The following is a 12,868-nucleotide window of genomic DNA, read 5'->3' as shown; positions in this document are numbered from 1 at the left end:
GAGAGCACACATATCCAAATTCAAAAGAATTGCATGACGATGAAGCGACGAACCTTAAAAATAAATCTCTTGCATACTTATTATCGACTTCAATTCATTCAATCAATACTTGAACATTGATCGAGACATTTGAATACTGAAGAGAAGATTTTGCAATAGAGTTTCTAGGATGAAAATTCATGTTATTGAAGATGTTGAGTAATTGAATAATGGATTTGAGAGCGCACAAGACAAGCATAAATTATGATTTACTTCTATTATGATTTAATTACAACTTAATGTAGATTTAATTATATCTAGTTACTATGAAAATTTTTGTGAGAAATAAAAATACCAATATGTCCATAAGTGGTTCATTTGCCATAAATTAAAAATAAATATGTTATTCATACATGAAAGCTAGAGTTGAAAATATTGCGGAGAGAAATACACAAACTATATGAAAAGAAATGAAACGGGTCTGTGCCTGTAGCAAATGTAGACACACGTATCCAATACAAATGAAGTGAAAAAAATATGGAAAGAAGTAAGATTTTTATTTTTTGCGGTATGTCTCTCCTTCTATTACCTTACTTCATGTGCATATACACCTTCTCTTCTCAATCGTCTCTTGCACATGCTTATGTATTGGTATACGACGAGAGATTTTTTTTATTTCCACAATTTCGTTATGTGTTGAATTTTCTTGGAAAAGAATTTCTTGAAAGAAACTTTTTTCGACTGTTTCAGTGAGTAACGAACCGTCGTGCAAGTAAGGTAACTTGAAGAAAACAATCCCCGCGTAGTTCATATAAATAAAATTAAAAAAAATTTATTAATTTGTGCATAAATTAAATTATTGAGTTCACAATTAATGTCGTTTAGCATTTCATAAAATATTAAGAACAAAAAATTATAATTAATGGACTTGAATTGATAAAATGGACGATAACTTTTAATTCTTTTTAAACCCAAAAAAAAGAGAAGGTGAATAAAAAAAAATATTTCAACAGCCTTTTTATACATGAATAAGAGATGAAGAAAGAAAAAAGAATATAACGTTGGCATTTTGAACACTACATTGAGAGAAGTGAATGTATCAAAAGAGGGAAAAATTATAGGCAAAATATTTATTGTAGTATTTTGTTCATTGAAAAATAGCAAAAGTGCACTAAAACTAGCACAAAAGGTGCAGAACATTGAATTATTCAGTTCTTTGTGAAATTTAAATTTTACCGGATTTTTAAAATTTGAATTTTATCAGTGAGTTCTACTTTGATCTACCAAGATCTACAATCATTTTGTGTGTTTACAATTAATTTTATTCAATCAAAGCAGTCACAATAGTTCATAAATTTCATCATAATCAGTACATAAGACAATAAGGAATGTGTTTGTCAAGTAGTCAAAGTGAATTTCTACCTGTGCAACTAATAATTTGCAAAATATCACTCGAAAAAGAGACTGTAAAATATTGGAACAACTGTTGTTGACTTTTAAAAGTGGATATTTCTCAGAAGTAATATTTAATCTTTTTGCATATAATAAAAGACACAAATCCAATAGAGTTGCCAGTTCCAAAGAAATCAAAATCAAACACCTATTTTTTCATCTAAAGTAAAAATCAATGTATATATAATTAAAAAAACTTACTTTGCCTACTAAGAAAAATATTATTCAAGTAAATGTGCCAATGAAAACATAAATTTATCTGCCTGTAAATGCAATGAGTCATGTTGAATGTATAATATTGGATGAAAAGAAATACACTTAATGGAAGTGGGTTAAGGAGCCTATTTAACAGAATGAAAATAAAAGACTTTTTTGCTCAGCAATCGAATTAAAAAATCTTTTTTCGATTAATCGAAAATTAATTTTCATTGTTGCTGTTGCTGCGTATTTATCTCAGCTCTTTCCATGTTTCATTAATCTTGAGAAGGAAAAATCTAATTTCCAAATTTTTAGAGTATTGCGTGTACTTCTTTTGATTCTTTTTGTATCTTTTCAAGTCCGAGTTATAAATGGCCCTCATAACGTAACTCTGACTCTCAACATACATTCTAATACACATAATTAGTTCTTCTATAAGCAAATTTATCTCATTTCAATCTCATTTTGATTTATTCTTGAAAGAAAATTGAAAATTTCTTGCGGTTTATGCCTTGTGCCTCTAATCTCATCATCTCCGTATTAGAAAGAAGAGATAACTGGAGATTAATTTCATAATAATGATTGAGTAATAACATGAAAAAATCTGTGACTGCTATAAAGTAGTAAAGAAAATCAAATTATTTTCTACGATTCCATCTTCAAGCCACTGTTTTCAAAGTGCTGTGTGATTTTTGCATATATATATATATATAAAAATTATATAGTATAAACACATCATCGTGCTTAATATCTTTTGCGTTTTTTTATGAAAATAAACTGTGAACTTTACCGTTATTATAGTTTTTTGTTCGCTAATTTGTATGAATGCTAAAAGTCTTTATTTTATTGCTATTTGAAATGAGCATCAAGTGTTGATGATCGATTCTATTTTTTTAAGTTTTAAATAAACATTTTTGATGATGTTATGTGAGAATTAATTAATAATAGCTACCTCTTTTTTTCCTTATCTTCCTCAAGCATTTTACTGTTGATGGAAATGCTTCCATCACGATTATAGTAAAAGAAAAGAGAATATTCTCAGTGTATGTGAAGTTATTGACGTGGATTTGAAGATTTGATAAAAAATAATAATAATAAGATTTACAAAGAAGTTCTTAATTTTTATTGAAGTGAGAAAATTCACATAGGAGCACTTAGGGATTAACGAAATTATTACTAGATTACATAAGGTGAGTAAACCCTATCATCATCTATCTTTCGGCAAAACATCAGTGGTCGTTCATTAATGACGTTTATGTCAAATGGATTTTTGGAATTCCATCATGTCTGTAGACATTCATAGCCCCGAGTGGACAACAACATGTTAGAACTAGTCATAAACTCGACATTAACTTGCCACCAACTAGTTATAACGTGTCAACTGTTTTGTCTACTCGGTAGCTGCATACTTTGTTAAATACTGGACATCATTAATGAACGACTCTCATCGTAATTTAAAAATTATTTTTCATATCGTCATTCATTCATCTCGTCTGGAAATCTACGATATAAAATCATCATGTCATACATTAACTAATTCTCCTCCATTCTGCATTTTTAAGCCTTGTATTAGAGCACTAAAAGCTACGCTTTTTTTAAAATATATTTTTAAAACTAACTTGTTGTTGCCTTATCATAATTATGAAACGGCATGTAAAAATGTTCCCACAATTCATAAATATATATGAATCGAGTCGCGCGAGTTCATAGAAAATGAGTTTTTGCTACGTTCCGTCAATTGTGTTTTTCCTCGAGTCGCGGGAACTAAAAGTTGCGCGCAAAAATGATACACCTTGCAAGTTTTGGCTTGCCTTTCTGACATCAAGTATGCGTTGTTACTAATTAAAAAAAGACGAGACTTGGGGTGTGCTGAGTGACATGATTTTAGGGCACTTGAGATTTTGGTGGGATTGTTGGCACTTCTGAAAATGTCAAGGTTTATAGGAACGAGAATAAAATCATCACAGCAGGCTAGTCTAAATCATTTTTCATATCGACCTCTTTTAAAGAATCCCACGAGTATGCTCAAGACAGGCCAAGATCAAGAGCCATTGGCACACCTGAATTCATCTTCAGTTATAAATTAAACATCGTCATTTATGGTGTGTGCAATTTTTCATGACTTGATGCAATTTATTATTATAATCTTAGATCCAGCTGGATGTTGTTCTGCGTATTTTCTCATTTTAATCCACTTTTTTTATCGGCATTAGAAAATCTTTCTATAATTTTTCATTATTTTTTTATAATTTGGCAAATTGTTCTTCTCTCCATTCATTTCCATATTTATTTTCTCATTTTTCCTTCATTTCTGTTCTTGATTAATGCTCTCGTATTTGTTTTTACCATGCCAATAATGAAATAATAATACTAATGCGAGATTTACTAAAAGATAGCGAAAATTACTAACTGTAATCGCATTGTACATTCCCTCTTCTTCCCTACCTAACTTACTTTACAATGTTTGCTTTACCTGTCTGCCTTGCTTGCCGATATTGGGAACAATTTTAAAGAGTTATAATGAATGAAACTTTCCAAAATTTTTTTTTTGCATATCAGCAGTTAATTTCACTAAATAAAGTTATGTATGCAAACAATAACAACAGTTACCCGCATTCTTTGCCATCTACTTATGTCAACTGCTGCTTTTGTTCAGAATTTGTTTCTTTTTGCCGAACCGTACATGATTGTTGAACAGACACTTGAAGTAATTTTTTAATTGTTTTTTAACCTCAAAATGTAGAACTGACTAAATATTTTGGAATTAAGCAATAAAAGACCATTCAAAAGAAATTAAAAATATTGTGTGAATAGTTCACATGATCATGATTTATATTATAACTTGACTAAGCAACAGCAACAGCATATACTCATACCTAACCTCTCATTTGTGGGAGACGAATGAACAAATTATTGTGACACCATCATTGCCACCATTGTGAATGACTAGCAAATGCACTTTTGAATGATTTCCGATGGGAAAAAAATAAGGTATTTCTACGGTAGCCGCAAATGTAGCACATAATACTATTATTATTTTCAATGTTGCTGTTTGCTGGCTTGTTTATGAGAGTGAAACTTATTAATGCAAGAAATAACCACATTTAAAGTACCAAATCTAATTGATTAATAATTTAGCAATGAATTTTAATAGAGATACAGATTGATCAACAAATTATGTAAATTCTGATCATAAGATTTGCAGTCTCTCTCGTGATTTCAAGATTTTTCACACTTTTACCGTAGATAAATTGAGTACATTATGTCGGCCATAAAATATTTCATATTATATTTACTTTTCTGTATTTACATTCTTCACATATTAGCTCTACTCTCTCATATGAATGGCTGATTAATATCTAGCACTAGCGTCCTCACGTCTTGTTCCAAAAAATATGATTTGTGAAACTTCCAATGGATCCTTCACATATGACGTCCATTGTTAAGTTCTTCTGTTGATCTGTTATATAACTGACTAGCAATCATCTCCACAACTGCTAGACGTAACTAGATCCAGTTGATGTTACTAGACGTCACTGCTCAATGACCCCCATAAAGGGAAAAGAAATGATTTTAATCGTAATCATTTCCACTTAAAATATTAAATTTATCAAATACCGTACACAAATAATTCGCAATAAACAGCATAAACTATGACTCTATAGCCTATTTATAAAAGTGAGTAACCGAATGAGTTAGTCAGAAAAAGAGAGGAAGAAAAGAGACGAAAAAAAGATTGAAAGTCAAAGGAGAAAATGGGGACAGTACTTATTGGCTAAAATTGCGAACATGACACGACTTTCGATGTTAATCATTTGCTGTAGACATGAATGACAGGTAAACTCACTGGCAAGTGTCACACTCACAAAATGATTCGGTCAATGCCAGGAAATTGTTAATGTTTTCTCAATAATAATAATGGGACGCTATAAACAGTTACTTACTAGAAGTGTCGTGTGCCACTACATTTGTTCCATATATTTTTCGCTAATAAATCATCGAGGACAGTAGGAATATGAATTAATTAAGTAACTGATCAATCTAGCTGTTATCTCATAATTTGCCTACAACATCCCACGTTACGAACAGGTTTCACTGTACAGTATGTCGAAAGAGAAACAAAGTTTCAGTCACTTGTTGGTGCTAGGTATCATTTATTAATCGTCTTATTCCTTTTACTTCTTTTCATTCTCCCCTCGTTTTCGTTTTTAAAACAATTTTTGTTTTATTCTGCATTGCATCGTCTATATAAACACAATAACGCCTGACTGCTTGACCCAAACTGCTGAGACTGTGTCATTAATCTCATGCGAGAGATGCGATAAGATGTCAAGACATTGAAAAAGTTTTTTTTACGGACGAGAATGTAGAAGAAATAAACCGGTCGAATGTGATAAATTAGTGAAAATATTTGTGGATGCATTTTTATGAGTAGTAGCCATTGCATTTTAACGGACATTTTGGATTTGAATTTTTCATTAATTCCCACATTGTTATCAATTGTAGACCCTTTTGTTGACAAATTCAGTTTAATTTGAGAATTCAAGGTGTGAACATTAATAAGATTAAGTTAAGCTTTAATTTGACTTATCTCTGGAATGTTAAGTAGTAATAAAGCAATCAGGGAACTTAATTAACAATTCTTAATGAATTTACCTTAATAAATTCAGAATTAAATGTGACAATCAAGGAAATAAAATTTACAACCGCAAAATTTAGCATTTTATGGCAAATTATGTGACAAACAGTAGATCCAAGATTTGTTTAATCTCCGGACAAGACAAAGCAATTCATAAGACATTACATATTTAAAAAGAAAATGAAAAGAAGCAACAAAATTAAATGAAACAAACATACTTAGTTACTAATTTACATGTGGTGGATATACGGTCTGCTGTCTTTCACTGCATCAATCTTTTATGCTTTCGGATAATCTCTTCAACGAGAATTCTTTTATTCGATTGATATAAAACATCCATAAAAAATGACTTTAGATCCACATTTCGTTCCCATATTAATTTATATTTCATTAGCATGCTATGAGTAAATTTATTCTACATATAAAACTAAAAATAAATATTGTATCCAGTAGAGTTGTTTGAATGGGAGCTTAGAGAAGAAAAAAAATCATCTTCACTAGATCAATGGTCCCGTAACGAATTTTTCAGATTCTTCACATCATTTTTGTTTCTTTATGTGTGTTTTCTCTTTCGGGAGAGCAGAGAATCAAGTTTTTTTTTGTTAACACCATTCATACAACTTTAAGAATATATCAATAACATTCACATTTGTTGATGAATAAAGAGTGAAGACGATAAAAATGATGGAGAAAATGAAAAGAAATAAAAAAGAAAAGTTGAGTATGGAATGCGAATAATTTTAATCGATGGATATTTTTGTCAACTTTTGTTGTTGTTTTTTGGTTTATGTGCTGTGGAAAGGCTAAGAATATCACGAAAATCCAATAATCCGGGTAGATAGAAATTTCGTTCCATTTTACTTAATTTCTTGTATTTGACACAGTAATGTAAGCATATTATTGGGGCATTGCCATTGTTTGTATTTTGGGTGGTAATCAGCCATTTTGCAACATCTACTGGAAGTTTCTTGCTAAATAATTATCGTAAAGGTTCATTTTGTATTAAAAATTTCTCACAATCATAGAAATCATTTATTCTGCAATATTTCAATGGAATCTACAATTCAGACTTTATTACAAATTCATCATGCAGCCAATTTGAGCAAAACAATTCAATAGCTTGATGATTGAATATTAACAAATAATAAGAATTGAGGAAATTGTTCAAAAATAATGAAAGTCAATGTCGGGTATGACTCAAAATATGTCTAATAAGAAATTCATATACACATTTATCGGAACTGAAAGTTGAAATATAATATATATTAGTCATGTCTACATATTGACGACGAGTAGGGAGGAAAGAAAATCCAAATAATTAAACAACGTATCATTTTAACCTGTACATCAAATAAATATTTGAATTCTTTCCAAAAAGGTATGTCATGAATGAAAAAAAGGCAAATAAACATTTTTTGGAAGGTCCAAACAAAGAGAAAAGGTTATTGCAGTCGATTTTAGTCGGTAGAAAAGATGGAAAGATATGTTAGATTGATGAATGATGCACATGATTGCATTTTTAAGGTTTCTAAAAAATTTCCTCTCGTTTGTTAACTTTTTCTTTTTTTCTCTTTTTTTTTATTTATAGAAAATTGCCAAGGAAGAAGCCATGAAGCGTCTTTCGGCAGCCATACGCCTTTGTTGGCTGGCCGCTGTAATTTCACAAATTTATGCGGAGGTAAGCAGATCACAATAACACTTTCATCTCATCCTCGTTTAGCTTGCAAAGATGTAATATCTTTTGGACAGTTGATGATTTTAAGTCATTTCCAAATTCTTGACGTAATTAGTTGTTGTGATGTTGTAATAGCTCTTTTTTGACTAAACCGCAATGGAAATTATGAAAAGAAGAAAAATTTTCATTGAATAAAGAAAGTTTCTTGTCTGTGCACTTTGTGGGTTGTTACTCATTGTTTGTGTACATTCAAAATCAGCATTTTTTCAAATTTGACCATATTCTTTTCATTATTTTTCCATGGGAATTTATGTCAATTACGAATATTGTTCACAGCAGACCTCATTATGACATCCAAGGAAATTGAATCATTTGTTGTCCATTAATTTAAAATTAAGCAGCTGATTATGTCAGTTATTTATATTATAATTAATTCTTCTTTTTCCTCTTCTTTCAGGAACTATTTTCCTGTCCTCATGGTAAGTTCACACATTCAACTAGTGCTGATTTAATATTTAATAAATTTGAGTGTTATTCAACAATTTAAGTTGAATTATTAAGCTATAAAAGAAGCAGAAATATCAAAAGCAATTCATTTTTTTCGCACGATTTAAAAGCATTTGATGCATTAATATATACACATAACAATGCTGTCCTTCACTTATTGTATAATATAATACAACTCAAAGCAAGAATCAGGAACATTTTATATTTCTTTTATGTTCTGCTTTATTTACTACCAGCTGACTATTGCCACACGACTCTCGTAGCTCACGAAATTGTGCTCCATTTTACATACTTTTGCTTTACTTACATAGAATTGACTCGCCGTTGATTTCAAGGTTCATTATGTTTACTAATTCACAGGCGTAGATCTAGCAACAAAGACTAAATTTTATTTCGACGCGGTTTAACGTCATGGAATGTACTTGTTTGAGAATTTTTTACTGTCTAGGAAAAGAAATATGACTTTAGAGATTGCGCCCAAGGATTTACAAATTTATGTGTACACCTACCTCTATTGTCTCAGCGTGAATTAATGAAATTTCGGGACAGAACTGTTGCTTAAAATTGATAAATGATGTTTACAATTATGACTAAAAATAAACAATAATAATCAGGGGCTTACAACTAATTAAAATTGCAAAAATATTCAAACATAAATAAACCGTTAAAATATTCTGAAATATCCAATTTTATGACTTGCTGATTTTAAATGTGTGTCATTTCTAATTTATTCATGAATAATTTTGATACTGGAATGTCAGCAAAAACTCTGATTTATGACACAAGACACAATTCTCAGCACGAGAATTTCTGTATGGGGCAGCATGATTTGACGTACTGACTGATTTAAGTTCACCTAATTTTCATCAGTTTGAGACGAAAAAGTATTCACAATAAGATCAAACTGTGATCTGATGGCGATGAATGAAAGTGACTCTCATTGTAAACATTATTGTGTGCGAAATTCCATAAAAGAAGCTTGACATGAGCTGCTTAAATTACATTACAAAATGAAAATTGTCATTCATCTGTATCGCTCGTCTTTCTCCCATTCCTTCTTAAATTACTTTTTCTTTCTCTTTTCTTACAAGCAAGCACATTATCTTTAGGGTATGGTATGTGAGTGTATAGATTCATTAAGAAGAACCGTATGTTAAGACACACGAAAAGAAGTAAATGAAATGAAAAGAGAAACATTCGATTGTCCCAATTTTTGATATCTTTTAATATTTACAATCAATTTGACTCAATACATGCAGCGATATTTGGATAGATCGAATACAAAAGTAAATAAACGCATGTTGCTTTAGTGAAATGAATTTTTAATGCTTAATTACATTTCCAATTGAATGTGAAAATTCAAGATTTTTCACTATTTAAAGTATTTATCATCGACGCTCAACATCATGTTGCTCTTACCATATTCAATTGAAAGTAAAATCAGACAAATGAATGAACAAAAAAAATAGCAAAACACCTCAATCGATGTATATACATGACTTCGTGTGCGAGTTAGATGCATGAAAATATGAAATGGAAATTGCTTTAAAAAGATTGACAAAAGAATCTCTTCTGCTTTTCGCTTCATTTGTTTTTCTACCGCTCGGGCTAACTAGTCGTTTACCGTTAAAATGCCTTGTAACAGTTAACCAATATTCGGCGAGAGTAGATGTGCGAGAGTGAAGCCGCATAGCATTTCGAATAACTCGTTTTTTTGTATTTCTTTTCCAATCGATGACTCAAACATCGAGTTGCTATATGCCATTTTTTATACTCTCACACGGCGTGAGAGTCTACGTCGACTGGAAATTAGCAATATCATACAGATTTGAAATGAAATATGCATCAAAAATAAAAAGTAAATTGCATGCAGTTCCTTGTTCAATCGAAATGTACTGAATCATAAATTAGACACTCGTCATGGGTAGGTTTTGACTTTCTTGATCATTTCCTTGTTTCGTAATTGGCTTAGCTATACGTGGACACCCTGCAAATACAAAAATGAGCTTGTGAAATGTGTAACGTCACTTCCAGGCTACTTATTTTTTTCTTAATTAATTAATACTTGATTCACAAATAGAGTGCATTAAACTTGTCATATTGAATATGCACAACATCAAGTCATAATCGGTTTCCGTTTAACGACCAAAATGGCAGTGAAAAAAATTTATTTTGAACTTTAAAACATCAACATTTAACATTTCCATAAAGTAGGCATTTGCTTTTTTTGGATGAATTTTTATAGACACACGCTGCGCTATTAAGTGAAGTACCATAAAAAAGAGTCAAGTCAATGGAATTTTCAATCCATAACATTTAAAAAGTAACAAAAATATATATTATTTAATTTAATTATCTCGACACCGATTGATTGACTACAGTAATGAAATAATTTGCTATAGAAAAATTAAAATTTGTGAAATAAATTGAACTTAAAAATGTTTTCTTGTTCCAATCGCCTTGAAACTCGAGAATTTTGCTGCTGTGGAACGTGATTGGTTGTCTTGTGGTCTATAAATATGACATATGACCTATGCAACACAAACAACTTTGTGACTCAGACGTTTGCTTGCTTGTAATAATGGTTATTTTATTGGATTTTATCTGGTTGTTGTTTAGGGGTCGTTAAGGAATGACGTCCATTACGATTCTTAACTAATTTATGTCAATAATCAAGAAAATCAATAAAATGTCAAATTGATGCAACTGTTGCTGACACCATATGACTGTCGGACGTCATAAATGAACAATCCCTAATTGACTTATGTATTGGAATTAAGAGATTGGAGACAAAAAAAGAGAATTGGACTTTGAGAAGGCTTTTAAGATTATTCATCCTCTATTGATTCTTCCTGTATCAGTTTCTGCAACAGTCACACAATTAATAACCACATACACATCCATTAATAAAATATCACCATTCCTTCATGATGTGTCAAACTCTATCATCATCTCCAAGCTTTAAAGACAGTTCTAAAACACGATTATATAAGAATCATTTGAATCTAATATCTATGACTAAATTTATTGATGACCGCATATAGAAATGTTCACTTTTTAAAAGGCTGTGCTTGCTAGCAAGTTTTACAGCAGTTTCTATGAAGAATTATGTATCTTCTTATAACCATTCAATAAGAATGAATAGAAAAGCTCCTACATCTATCTTAATTATCATCTGTAAGATTCAAAAACCAGATTTCTAAGCACTTCCATCTTGAACTTCATCATAGATGCAAATGTTGCGTGCCTACATTCTGATGAATTGAATTTTTGATTTTTCCCAAAGTGCCAACGCAGTTATGACACTCCCGAAAATTAAAACAAAAAAAAAATTAATCGATGCCAAATATGCTCGTGCGCAGGCAAGTTTGCAATCGAGACAATAGGCAGAGATCAAATAGTACAAAGCAGTATGATTTGTGTTACTCAATCTAGCCTAAACGTTAGCATTTTATTTGTGCAAATTTCCATTCAAAGCCACCCGAAAAAGGTACAAAACACTGATGGAGAGAAAAAGGCACAAAAAAAGTTACAAAATTCCACTGTTCATTAAAAGCAAGCGTAAGTGAATTCTTTTTTGTGGCTGTTGGATGGCTAAGAAATCTCGAAAGCAAAATCGAGGTTAAATGATGGAAGGAAAATAAAAATTAATAATAATGCATACAGCAATAATAATAATAATGGTGATGCTTATGCCAGATGAAAATGTGTTGAATCACAACTAAATTTAGCTATTTTGCAATGAAGTCAGAATCTTATTTATTGATACACAGCAATGTCGGACATTTTTAGTTCCATTGTTTTAAGTGAATATGAATTTTAATTATTATCCAGCACAATGGACTTAAGAAGAACAACAGTCGGCATTAGAAGAATGCAAAAAAAAATTAGAGTCCAAGAAGCTTATTTCTTTAAATATGACAAAAGCATTAAGATTGCGACTACCTAGCCACTATTAATTCTTCGTATTCATTTTCGTCTTCTTTTTATATCCATTTCATACTTTTTTCTGCTGTTGTTTGCCAGTGTCGTTGGTATGTTATTGTGACCCACTGTACCAAATTTAGCGAAAATGAGAATGTAAATTTCATTTGAGACTTCTTCTTATTATTCCCTCCAACTCGTTTGCTATTACGTTTTCATGCGATACACATCTTTTTGTGTTTCGTGTGTTTTTTACCCGATGTCTCTTTACTTTATTGTCTATTGACAAAAGTGAAGAGCATGCAAGTCATTTAACTTTTATTTATAAATCGCTTCATTCTTTCATTACGCTACAGATAAGATTGTAACGCCTTGATAAACATTGTAATCATGTTAAACTCAGTTAAATAAACGTCGTAATTATATCCATTCAATTTTCACATGAGCTGTCAAATGTTTTGTTGACTATTAAAATTGAATGAAAATCTAACGGT

The 12,868-nt window shown here is 30.7% G+C and overlaps 1 protein-coding gene across 4 annotated transcripts in view; it reads left to right on the top strand.

The window, feature by feature from the left end:
* Nucleotides 1–734: 734 nt before the first annotated feature.
* Nucleotides 735–12,868, top strand: part of uif (sushi, von Willebrand factor type A, EGF and pentraxin domain-containing protein uif) — a 30,389-nt gene continuing 18,255 nt past the window's right edge. For all 4 annotated transcript variants that reach the window (XM_070639155.1, XM_070639154.1, XM_070639153.1 and 1 more), the window contains exons 1-4: nucleotides 735–756; nucleotides 2,608–2,819; nucleotides 7,857–7,946; nucleotides 8,401–8,422. In XM_070639155.1, coding sequence (XP_070495256.1) covers nucleotides 7,878–7,946; nucleotides 8,401–8,422 — 91 coding nt within the window. In that variant the 5' untranslated portion in view covers nucleotides 735–756; nucleotides 2,608–2,819; nucleotides 7,857–7,877. The remainder of the gene's footprint in view (nucleotides 757–2,607; nucleotides 2,820–7,856; nucleotides 7,947–8,400; nucleotides 8,423–12,868) is intronic.

Source organism: Chironomus tepperi, unplaced genomic scaffold (assembly GCF_022539635.2).
Source record: "Chironomus tepperi strain 1889 unplaced genomic scaffold, CSIRO-AGI_Ctep_v1 contig_177, whole genome shotgun sequence".
Classification (NCBI taxonomy): Eukaryota; Metazoa; Arthropoda; class Insecta; order Diptera; family Chironomidae; genus Chironomus; species Chironomus tepperi.
The sequence above is the reverse complement of the archived record's forward strand: the minus strand, read 5'-3'. Positions and strand labels throughout refer to the sequence as shown.